The 12,891-nt window shown below is 45.6% G+C and overlaps 1 protein-coding gene across 1 annotated transcript in view; it reads left to right on the top strand.

Annotated features, from left to right (window-relative positions):
• The window catches only part of LOC119390924 (small G protein signaling modulator 1), a 140,827-nt gene that overhangs the window by 48,008 nt on the left and 79,928 nt on the right, over window positions 1-12,891 (top strand). The window contains exons 6-8 of the mRNA XM_037658640.2: window positions 2,279-2,457; window positions 8,984-9,330; window positions 11,455-11,522. Coding sequence (XP_037514568.1) covers window positions 2,279-2,457; window positions 8,984-9,330; window positions 11,455-11,522 — 594 coding nt within the window. The remainder of the gene's footprint in view (window positions 1-2,278; window positions 2,458-8,983; window positions 9,331-11,454; window positions 11,523-12,891) is intronic.

Raw genomic sequence — 12,891 nt, 5'->3', positions numbered from 1 at the left:
TTGCGTCTATAACACTTAGAATTTCTGAAATTTCTCAGAGTGTTGCTGCACATTATTTTAACAATTGTGTTAAATGTGATTGCCAAGAATGATGCCAAACGCAAACCAAAAATGCATAAGTGAAGGCATGTCTCTCCCCAGAATTAAAGCCCAGTTCGTGCTCTAACTGAATCTGCAAGAACATGTTTTATTATTTTTGTGAGGTCGGAGTTACAAAGCCGCCAAAATGTCCAAACTGACGTTCACGCGCAACCACCTAAATGAGCGACTATGTTGCTATAGCTGCCATTGTCATGATTTTTAGGTATTAAGTATGCTCTCTCGCGTTTGTGAAACATCAAATTGACAGAAAAAAGATGAAGAGTTGTTTTAAAGTGGAAATTGATACATATGCGTGTTTGTACTTGTCGTAGTATTGTTCCTGGCGAAAGCAACTATGGGAAAAAGTTCGCCTCACGCACACTCGACACGGGATTTCGCATGCAACAGTTCATTCAGCCCTAATGCACACAGGACGCGAGGCAGGCATTGAAGGAAGACTGTGTCCATGCTGAAAGTGTCCTGGAGACGGCACCCACGATCTCCGCCTTCTTGCACCTGGCGTAGGACGTCCGACAATGACGCTTCCCTTCACCGCCATCTTCATAAGAGAAATTTCTGTTGAGTAAATGGCTAAGTTTAGCTCCTCAGCAGCATTTTATCAGGAACAAAATTTTTGACAAACACAGACGCATCTTCACATTTCGCTCCGATCTGTTTGAAGAGGCTAACGGATAACGTCTTGTTCATGAGCTTTATGCCAGAAGAAACTATCTCCGTCTTGGAAACTGCCTAGCCACATTTCAAGAAAGTTTCTTGAAATGTGGCTACACTCCTCTGCTTTCTAGTTTTTCTCTTTCCAGGCAGCAATTACCAACAGCAACAGACGCGCCACCGCTGGACATGACGCCATCACTAACCCCTTAAAACTAACACGCCAGGGATGACAAGGCGCCTTTGACAAAGATAGGTCCCCCTATCGAAACGTCGGCCAGCCTTCTCTGAGGCACTTTCTCCTGTTTGAAACCTATCCCATTTCAAGTTATAGCATTTTTAGAGACATGCCTTCACTTATGCATTTTTGGTTTGCGTTTGGCATCATTCTCGGCAATCACATTTTACACATTGTTAATATAATGTGTAGCAACACTTAGAAAGTTCGGAAATTTTGAGTATTATAGACGCGACGCAAAAAAACCTGGAACTAGAGCATTATTGAGCAATGTGTCGTATTTGCATTTATTTTTTCATTGAGTCAAACAAAACTGCAAGATAACATTTTGTATACGCATACGTTACTTGTAGTATGCCAAGAAAAATTTTGAGACTTAGAGCTACAATAGTTATTTTGAGGACCTCTTAAACATTCTATTTTCGCACAATTTGCAAAAAGTGGTTCTGCTGAGTGGAGACTTCCAAATTTTTTTGACTAAGGCAAAATTTTTGTTCCCAAAACTAAGAATGGTTCCGTGGCCCTGAGGACTCGAGCAGCAAAATATATTTTTTTTCAGAGAAATTTAAGGGGGTCTGCGGACATGCACCGACGTTCTTATGTGAACACACCCTGCTGCAATAGTTATTCTCAATAAAACCCAGGTATTTAGCAAGGAACTTTTTTACAGTGTGTTTTAAACTGTGCAAGAATATCTCTAATTTGCGGCAAGCTAATATAATTTTGCTGCTGTATATTTCACTACATTGCGCTCTCTTATGCAACTTTTGCAAGGTTTTATGGGGACCACTTAAAATTACGCACATTATCCTTCCTGAAGGCACGACGCCACACCTATTTCTAGCCCCCTGAGATGTAATATTTCTATAAGCACGATTGATCTCAGGAGACACGCACATTAGGCAATAACCAGTTCTGTTAAATACCAAAAAGAAGACGCACTACATTGTTTTGCCTTTTTTTTCTCTAGAGTGTATGGGGTTACTCTGTTATGAGGATACGTAAGGTAGTCTCGCGGCACATATTTAACTTTAATTTGGGAAAAGAGGCCCATTTTATTGGTTTTACCTATCAGCGTGCTGTTTGAACAGTAGAGTGATGAGCAAATTTATCGTTTTTAATGAAGGTGTTTTGCGGAACACATGAATTACGTTTGGAAAAAGGTATGCGGGATAGAGTGAAAGAGACCTCTTTCTTTTATGCAACCTTTCTTTTTGAAATTAATTCATGCTCAGCATAAAGCACCACCATGAGACAATGCAAAACTGCGTACATGTTCGAGTGCAGTCGGTCCATGTGCTCTGGACTACTCCAAAATGAAGACGCAAGATCACTTCTGGACTGACCCACCGGCCGATGAGCTGGTGCAGCGCCATCGGCTGTCCAGTGGGCTTCCAGCTTCGGCCAGTGCTGGGGGCTCTGGCACTGCAGGCACACCACCACCCACAAGACGACTGGGCCTTCAGGTGCTTGCATGTAAAGCAGGATGAACGTAAAGTACTTAAGAAAAAAATTGCGAGCAGCTTGCACTATAAGTCGCGCAAAGCTTGGCACAGCGAAGCACGGACCCGTCGCTGCTCGTACTCCCCGTGGACCGACACGTCTAGCTTCGAGATGCGCGGCTTCCTACTAGGGAGTACGCAGACAGGCTATGCACTATAGAGCGGAAGTTACGCGCGATGTCTCCGTCGGTGGGCGTGGCTTAGCTACTGCGCATGCGCAGCTTGGCCAGGTGGTGCGGTATCTGGTTGCTAGACGACGCGATGCTTGCTTCCTCTTTCTTTCAATCTTTTTACATCAAAAGCTGTTATGAGATCACAAGGGCCGTTTGGCGCCGTAGTTGTCCGCCGCCACCGGTGTCCGTAACCACTATCGCGGGAAGCAGGGCCGGGCAGGGATACTCATAAAAGTATTCCGATATACAGATATCGAAATACATGAACTCGAAGAATAAAATACAGATACTGAGATACATTTGCCTTTAACGTAACGGGATATTTCGGACATACTTTTGCAGTAAGACGAAAAAAGTATTCCGGAATACAGATACTGGAATACTTTTATATTTCAAGGATCCTCATACTACGCAAATACGTTTATTAGTGCAGCATAATGTTGTAATTAAAGTTGCAGCGCGCTGAAACTTTCAGTTCATTTATTTATTTATTACAGTACCCTCAGCGCCACTGAGGGGGGGGGGGTACAAATCACATTACAGACGGGGGGTACAAAGTGCATAATTAGTAATAATGGCACAATTGCACCTATCAGTTGCAATAAAAATACACTGTTTCACAGCAACAGCTAGTAACAAGCGTTGGACACCGAAATCCACATACTTGGTGACAACAAAATGAGCTATGCTAGCAACAGCACAGTTTAAGCAAATCACTCGAATCACGAATGAACACCAGTGAATTGAAAAAAAGTATACATTTATTTTGCACATAACATCTGCTTTGCTGAGAAGGTTGCTGTGTGAGCTTCTCAAATAGGATGTCTTCTAGGCAGCGTCGGTTCAGCCTCAGCACAAGACTCGCGAAAGAAAAAAGGTCCCTCTACTTTTGAAGACAAGCACAAATTCGTGTTATAGTGAATAAATACCGCATTCATAGCCGGATTGCCTTGCAGCGTGGCGATATCTCTTCTCAGGTCATGCAGATACCAAAACGCTTCCGCCCTCATGTGGGTTGTTCTGACCGTTCAGAAGCTGAAGTCGGTCCCCATCTTCGGAATCCTCAGCCGTATGGCCCGGTCGGCGCTGTGTCATATGGCTGCGGATTCCGCTGCCCGTATAGGCCGACCTTAATTACCTACACGCAATGGAGCCCAATATGTCAAAACTGCACGGTTCAAACATCGGCTTCCTAAAATCACGTTCTTTGACGGTGAGAGGGTTTAAGCCCTTCCCAAGCCGCTCCTGCCAGCTCTCTAAACAGACGTGGAAACAGGGACAGCTGCCCAGAGTGCTCCATCAGAAACTACAACAAGCACTCGTCGCCTGGGTCGAAAGGGTCGCCCTTCAACAAAGCTGTCACCACCACCGACGCTACCAGCACCCATCTCAGCAAGCCGCAACAGGCGAAGTCGGCTCCAGCGGTGGGGGAGCCTGGTACCACAAAAGACCGTTTCAGGCTTGTAATCAATTCAACAGAATGCGTTGGCGGGCTAGTTGGTGAGAATCCATATTGCTTTTTTAGCGCAACAAACGACACGACAAGAAAGAAGACGGAACACAGCGCTACTCTCAACTGACATGGTTTATTGCGTCACTCCACTCTTTATAGCAACCAGATACCTTTTTAACTGCGCGTTAAAGCTCTAGTTAGCTGTGTGATGGCACGATTTCATTAATGGTTTCATTAACGCGCAGTTAAAAAGGTTGCAGGATGCGCGTTACCCAAGTGTGGTTGTGACGTTGGTCTCTGAAGTTTTGCTTCAGAAGCTGAAAGGCAAGTGCCAGAGGTGTAGAAACGACGCAGAGAAGAAGCCAGTAGTAGTGCCTTATTGCCATAAAGTGGCTCACAATCTTAAGATTGTGGCCACTTGGTACCAAATCCTGGTTGTATTTTCTGCCCTCCGGAAACTGTCTATGTTGTGCAGGCGTGTTTGTAAAGAAAACAAAAAGCCGCAATGTGAAAAGAGACACCAGAAGTTTGTCGAGTGCAGCGTAGGGGTGGTCTACAAGATTCCACTTTCTTGTGGCAAGGTGCATGTAGGTCAGTCAGGCCGCTGTGTGAATGAGCGCCTTAAAGAACATGAGCGATCCCTGCCGACTGGTACAGGCTCACATTTAGCTCAACACTGCAAAAAATGCAATTGTCAAGCCTTGTTTAGACTAACCACTATCTTAAAGAAGAGTCGTGACACCACCGCCCGAGAATTATCAGAAGCTTTTTTCATTCAGTCATTGGGGTCGCAGTGCATTAGTGTGCCTTCCATTACCTTGTTTTCTTCTGGTTTTTGCTTTTTGGATGCGCTTTCATGATTGCGCTCAGGTGTCCAAGGTGTGGTGGTTGTGAGCATAGGGTGCATGGCGCATGTCCCACCGGTATCTGGTTGCTATAAAGAGTGGAGTGACGCAATAAACCATGTCAGTTGAGAGTAGCGCAGTGTTCCGTCTTCTTTCTTGTCGTGTCGTTTGTTGCGCTAAAAAAGCAATATGGTTGTAATCGATCAGCAACGCACCCTGACGCATTGAAGAGGTGGCTGAAAGCGCGACAAAGATAGCCATCTTCTAGTCATTTCCGCCGCGACTACGGGAACTGCTTTTGGAAGTGCCACCGCTTTGAGAACTGAACGCACGCGAAGCATTGCAAAGCCTCCTGTTCCAAGGCGGTATCCGCGCGGAGGGTCACGAAATAATGGCTTGCCACCCGAAAAAAAAAAAAAAATAGGCGTGCTGCACTGGCCTCGAGAGACAGCGACTTTTGTCGGCAGAGGCCGACAATACTGCCTCCGCGATTCTGCTGTCTGCGGTGTTGCACGCTTTATCATATTGGCTATTTTGTGCTTGGGAGGAAACCATCACCGCCCCATCTGTCGGCGACCGGCGGCGCGCCTTTGCTTGTCTTGGCACGAGAAGAAAGAACCGTCATTCCCCCATTAGAAACACGTGTCAACTCATTTCCGACAAAAAAGTGTAACGAGATACCCGTGTCCTGCATAGTATCGCGATACAAACAATACATCGTAAAAGTATTTCACTACTGGTATACAAATACACTTTGCAAATGCATCTCGATACAGAAATACAGATACTCAAAAGTATCTCCGAAATACTATCGCGATACTGCCCAGCCCTGGCGTGAAGTAATAAAAAAAAAAGAAAAGAAAAAGTGTCCAGGATGAAACGAGGTTCGAACCTGGGCCCTCTGCGTGGGAGCCCAGTATTCTACCTCAGAGCTCTGCCGGTGCTTAAAACTGCTTTGCAAAAAAGACCCTATACAGGCTTCATGTGGGGAAGGCACCACATTGACAAATGTAATGTAGTGTGGTAGAAGAGTAAAATAACAACCAGGGGTCACACAACGCGTATTCTGTAACCAGGTGTCAAACAATGCGAATTGCGCAACGAGTGGGTTGTTGAATGCTTCCAGCCCATTACAAAGGGCTCTCGCATAATAATTGTTCATCGTCATCAGCCACAACATCAACAAAGTGCACATAATGCCTTACAGGTGCGTAGCGGGTACCACGGTTCTCCGCAGAATGACGAAAAATCGTATGGTGGCTGCTTCCCTACTTCACGAAAATTATGATGATTTATAGCATAGCGATTTCCTCGAAAGTGCACTTCTATTGTTTGCCAAGGGAGTTCATAAGGCTCCCATGATCCATTTTGTCAGGGTCTCAATAAAGTTAATTCCCTCTTTCTCTCTTTCTCACGTTGACGTATGTTATAAATCGTGGTGGGAGAGTTAAATAAGACCGGGCGTCACACAATGCGAATTACGTAACTAGTGGGTCGTTTAAAGCTTCCAACCCATTACAATGGGATCAGCCATAATTCTTCATCGTCATCAACCGTCGCATCAACAAAGTGCGCATAATGCCTTAGAGATGCTACGCACTGTAAGGTACCTTACAGTGGGCACGTTGCTAGTGTACTTGTATTAGTAGCCACAAGATAGTTTATAACGGGCTCTAGAAATGCCGCTCTTCCAGCTTTCGCTGTGACTGTGCTGTGCTTTCCATGCAGGCTTGGCGTTTTTTTTCCTCTCTCTACTTCTTTCTCTCTCTTTCGTTGATGTTCTCTCTGTCTCTCTTTCTGCATTTCTTTGTCTCTATTTCTCTCTTTCTCATTCTTTCTGTGTTACGCTTTATTCTCTCCTTTCCTCCTCACGCTCACTTCCCTTTCCCACCCCCTTGCTACACTTTACTATACAAGGCTGTGCTATGCTCTGCTAGCGTGTCTGGATAGCCGAGTGGTTAGGACGCTTGCCTTCGGATCGATGGTTCGAATCCCGCCTCGTGAAGGATTTTTTCCACAAGAAATTTTCTATTTTTCTTTATATCTTTCTTTCCATCTCTATGTTTGTTTCCCTTCTTCTTTCTTTCTCTGTACACATTCTGAGCAGTGGCGTAGGCAGAAATTTTTTTCGCTGTGGGGCACCTCCTTGATCCGATATGGGGTTCGGGCAGATAAGTGTCATTTGGTGCTCTGCATACCATGGGAAAAAACGCCAGGCCCGCGCTGAAACCGCAGCACAGTCACAGCGAAATCTGGAAGAGCGGCGTTTCTAGAGCCCATTGTATGCTCTCTTGGGGCTACTAATACAAGTACACTAACATGGTACCGACTACGCCATAAATCACAATTTTTGTGAAGTTGGAGCACCTACTAAGCCATTATTCGTCATTCTACGGAGAAGCGAGGCAACAGCTACACGTCTGTAAGGCATTATGTGCACTTTGTTGACGCGACGACTGATGACGATGAAGAATTATGGCTCAGCCCTTTGTAATGGGTTGGAAGCTTTAAACGGCCCACCAGTTATGCAGTTTGTATTGGGTGACGCCCAGTCGCTATTTCCCTCTCCCGCCATGCTGTATAACATACTTTGACGTGGGAGAGAGGGGGGGAGCGAAGAACTTTACTGAGACCCCGAGGCAATGGATCATTCGCTTATGGGCTTCCTTGGCAACCAATACAAGTGCACTTGTGAGAAACCCACTACGCTATAAATCATTGTAATTTTTGAGAAGTAGGGAAGGAGGCACTATGCCATTTTTCGTCATTCTACAGAGAGCCGTGGTACCTGCTAAACGCATGTAAGGCATTATGCGCAATTTGTTGATGCTGTGCCTGATGACGATGAAGAATTATGGCGGATCCCTTTGTAATGGGTTGGAATCATTCAACAACCTACTCGTTGCGCAATTCGCATTGTGTGACGCCTGGTTACAGAATTCGCGTTGTGCGACGCTTGGTGCTTATTTTACTCTTCTACCACGCTATACTGCATATGTTAATGTGGTTCCTTCCCGACATGAAGCCTGTATAGGACCTTTTTGCAAAGCAGTTTCAAGCACCGGCATGGCTCAGAGGTAGAACGCTGGGCTCCAACGCAGAGGGCCCAGGTTCGAGCCTCGTTCCATTCTGGAATTTCTTTCTTATTTCTTTTCGAGCGATAGTGGTTACGGACACCGGCGGCGGCGGCCAACTACGGCGCCAGAAACGGCCGCTAAAATGATCTCATAACAGCTTTCGCAGTAAATAATTTGGGGGGGGGGCGGCACGGGCTCGGTGTGCTATCCCCTGGCTGTGCCACTGGTTCTCAGGTAGCCGGACAGTGGCACATACCCATTTAGATGAAGATAGTTCTCTGCGATTGACTCGCAAGCAACGATTTGCTAAACAGCGTCGCTGTCAAAAAGCTTCAGGAAAAGAAGTCGCAACTGGGAGCCATGCACAGCTGTTTGCTACAAGAGAGTTTATTGGTTGCTGGCAAGTCCTTCTCTACCCTCAGGACCCAAAAGGGCATGGCGGAAGCTATGGCTACAACAGATCACAAATACGTACAGAAAAACTGCACATGGCATTTGAGTTCTCAAAGCCTGTTGGTACTCTCGTGACCTACACTAGGTTCTCTCTATTTTTTCTGTAAATCTATAGTCATTCAACTTTCTCATGGAATCATAGGGTTCCAGATATCAAAGTTATACTGAAGGCCACGAGTGCCCATGCAAAAACAGGCATTTCATATTGTGACATACGGCACTTATCATGGCCATTTGGCTTGAATGTTTTCTCCCTTCTACCTTTCCCACCTATCAAAAGGAAAAGTCCATGTGAAGACAAGGGAACAGATGATGGAGACAAACGTAGCAGGATTGTTTTCTGTGTAATCATCGATGGACAAACTATTGCTCTGTCCGTCACTCGCACTAAATTAACCTTTCATTATTGTTTGAGCGATGCATATTTCATGGAAACGCTGTTGATGAAGCAACAGTCGCAACCATAAAGTTTGGATGTGTGGCTTACAGTGTCGGCGTGACCTTCGTGGCACCACGGGCGGCAGCTCATCCGAAGAAGGTGGTGGTTCTGTTGGCCGTGTCGTCGGCGCATCGGTGGGAGGGGGCTGTGACCGGCTGGCTCGAGACTACGTCGAGTCGCTGCACCAGAACGCACGTTCCACATTGCTGTACGGCAAGAACAACGTGCGCGTGCAGCCGCGGTGTCACACGGGCGAGCCCCTGCCAGGCTATCTGTCGCTGCACCAGCAAGGTGGCACCCAGCTAGTCCTCAAGTGGACCCCCAATCAGCTCATGAATGGCACAACCAGTGGGGACAGCTCATCTGGGGACTCCCTGGGCAGCAGCCAGGACAAGAGGTGAGAGTCAGAGTACACTAACAGGACACCAGAAAAAGGATCGACGGATCACCGTCCAGCGTACTGTCGTTGTTGTATTTCGTGCTTGCATTGCTAAAATGTTAGCAATGCAAAGTAGTGTAATGATCAAGCAACCTATTTATAGATTGATTGCCCGATCTCCCAAATAGCTCACTAAACTTTAAATCAGTCAGATTATCAATTTATTGGTTGATCTGTTAATCTATCTGTCGCTGAAAAGCACCTTATCATTAAGTCTGCAGCAGACCTTGAATATTGAATCTGTTGTGCTTCCAAATTTGTACTCTCCACAAGACATTGAAGGGAAGAGGAATATCTGTCCACACTTTCTTCTGCTTCTTGATTGCTTCTCTTCTAATAGATGGTTTCTTCAATGGCATTCACTGTTTAAGAGCTCTTTTGAGTATTCTTTGGAGGGATTAAGCGTCTTCATGTATATAGTTTCTTATGTAGCATGCCATAGTGTAGAGGCAACATGGATTTCTTTGGTACATGCACCGTGTTCAGATCCAATAGTAGTATTTTACTTCTTGGATCCACTCAGGCCAGTCAACCTTAATGGGGAAATCAAAAGCTTTAGATTGACCATGGTTGGTTTAGGCTGGTTTTTGACATTTTGATTGCCCCTGTACTGATATATGCACCAGTGAAAATATATGTTGAGATTTTTGGGCATGTTTAAATCAAGTGTTATCATGACCTGTCTTGAAAAAGTCAAGATATGGCTTCAAGTTAAGATATGTCTGGTGAAAACTTTGAGCAGACACCGATCTAGGTGAAGATATGTTTACTGATGTTTTGGCCCCCACGCAGAAGCCTTGTTCACAGTGACGTTTTTGCCGATGTTTTACACCAACCAGATCAGATTTCGTCAGACCCTCGACCTCAGACATGTTTACGAGTACGGAGGTTGGGCTGGAAACATGTGCATCCTACTATGGGTAGTGAAATCTGCTGAAAGAAATTGTTGATTAACCTGGTTAAAATGAAAAAGAAGCAAATGAGAGGTCTAGTGAGAGGTCTAAAAATAAAATTAAGTAAGTTTTGTTGGTGAAAAATTTCTGGTCACCATGTGTTGTTCCAAGTTTCTGGAACCACTTGCTAGCAGACAGGTAGAGATTCAACAGCATTTACTTGAAGAGCAAGTCGTAAAGAAAGAGAGAGACCTTTCACTCTTTGTTGGTAGCATTTTAACACGAAAGTAGGGTGGCTAGAATGGGGAGGTGTGCTGAGCGCAGCACGTTTCCCTTGCCAGGCGTGGTCCCTATGCGCGCCGATGCCGCCGCTGCATGGATATCCCTTAAAGAAAAAATTTTACCGGCCTCGATGATTTCGTGTGTGATGCGATCTCTGCATTTGGCGACATTGCTACAATCTGAATATCTTGGTCTACATCCACTTGTGCTACAGTGAGCGGACAGCCAGCTTGCTTTGACCGATCAACATTGTACAGATGCTCTTTCAACCTTTCATTTAAACAACGACCCGTCTGACCAACGTAATATTTTCCACATGACAAGGGCGGCTGATAAACTACGTTACAAAGACAATCTCTAAATTTATTTGCATGGTTTGTAGCACAGGCCCGATTGAGTCTGGACGCTGGAGTTCGTACAAAATGTCTGTCCCAGCGTCCAGACCCAGTCGGGCGTTCCTGCCGCTTAACTACGTGCCAACCGCAATATATATATATATATATATATATATATATATATATATATATATATATATATATATATATATATATATATATATATATATTGATTTACGGGGCCCATCCTACAATGAAAGGAGACTTTAAGCCCTGACCAGAATACCTGATAAATGTACTGGGAGGAATTTAAACTATTTCGAACGTGGCTTCGGCGATTCGTCCGCTTGAGCGGAATAAAAAAGCATGAAATTGTTTTGTCGGACAGCCCGATTTTCCGGGCTATTTCACGGACCCTAGAGAGTCCGAAAAATCGGACGTTGGCTGTGTTTATCTTCCGTAAGTTCGAATAGTCAAATTCCGGTGTGAATCAAATCGAATAACAAACACTATTCGAAAAATACTCGAAAATTCGAATATTCGCACACCCCTGTTAAATACCTCTCTTCCAGCATCTACTGGGAGTATGCCCTCAGTGTCAACATGGAGGACATTGTGTACCTTCATTGCCATCAGCAAGGTAAGGTCCTTTTTTACTCAACTCAGACTGTTTTTTACTGTGAGCACATATGGGGAGGCTATCAGTGGCTATTCGCAATGCCCACGAACTATAGGTGGCACGCCGTGCTTTTCAACATGGCGCCAGGAGGAGGGTCAACCCGTTTGTTAGCATAGGAACAGATAGGACGTGCGGACGTACGGACCATGCCACTTTCACCGGATGAAGTCATGAGCTGCGCTGAAATGGATATGAGACTAAAATACTTTCCCAAACCATGGAAAGTGCTAAGTACTCGCCACCTAATTATTTGCTGCGCAGTGAAAGGTTATGTTTCAGCTCCGTTACCGTGCATAACGATGCTTTGCGAAATCCTGTGCGTGCTACATAAACCCGTATGAACTAGAATTGACGTATGAGCTGAACGGCACTCCGAGGTAGTACGTACCGAGCCTGCCTGACGGATTTGCCGCAGTAGTAGGCCGCCAGCGAGTAGCGCCATCGCTGCTGCGCGTGATGATGGCTTGCAAACATAAAAGTGTTCTGTGATAATACCCCTTCGTCATTACTTGCGCAGTCGGAAACGCGGAGTTACGTCTTCAACGGAACACGAGCATTTAACATGCCATTCAGTAGCGCTTGTGTCACAGCCATGCTGAGACTGTAGCCGTGTGCAATTGACTTCACTCGCATGTTGCAGGCTCGATCAGCACAATCGAAATATGAATATTGAAAAGAATGCACACATGTCCTTTTCGCAACGTCGAAGAAGTTAGCCGAGAGGCGTGGATTGTGGCCGTGACTGCACGATCCATCGCTCTAACCATTTCGCTTCGCTGGTCGAGCTCGAGCGTGTTGGCGGCATGCGGCGCTCCATAATATCCACAATAATTATGATACATGCAATGCACAAGAGGAACTATGCTTTTATTTCGATCTCGCTCAAGGATATTATACAATAAATACAATCAAAGTGACTTACGAGTTACGAGCGTGAAAGAACATTAACGCACGAGGGGACGTGGAGTGCAACTCGCTCGTCGTGAGTTAGGAACTGGTGGTTCATCGTCGCTATCACTCTCGGTGCTTTCACAGTCTTCTACGTCCAGTGAAAAATCCTCGTCGTCAAGATGGTTTCTTTCAACATCACTGCTGAAAGCAATCTGAAGAATTTCCTCCGCCGAACGACTTCGACCACTCCGCGTCACCACGTTTACAATTAGAGAGACGTCTGGGCGCGGAGAACGTTTTGCTCTCAGACCGGTCAACAAGCAAATCGCTTGCAGTGTGCTGCCACCTATCAACAAACGTACAAAAACAAGCGGCGCAGCGGTGGCTATGAAACCCAACACACCGGCGAAGGACGGCGTGGATGGAAAGCGTTCGCTGC

Source organism: Rhipicephalus sanguineus, chromosome 4 (genome assembly GCF_013339695.2).
Source record: "Rhipicephalus sanguineus isolate Rsan-2018 chromosome 4, BIME_Rsan_1.4, whole genome shotgun sequence".
Taxonomy (NCBI): domain Eukaryota; kingdom Metazoa; phylum Arthropoda; class Arachnida; order Ixodida; family Ixodidae; genus Rhipicephalus; species Rhipicephalus sanguineus.
Note: the sequence above shows the minus strand (reverse complement) of the source record. Positions and strands in the feature narration are given on the sequence as shown.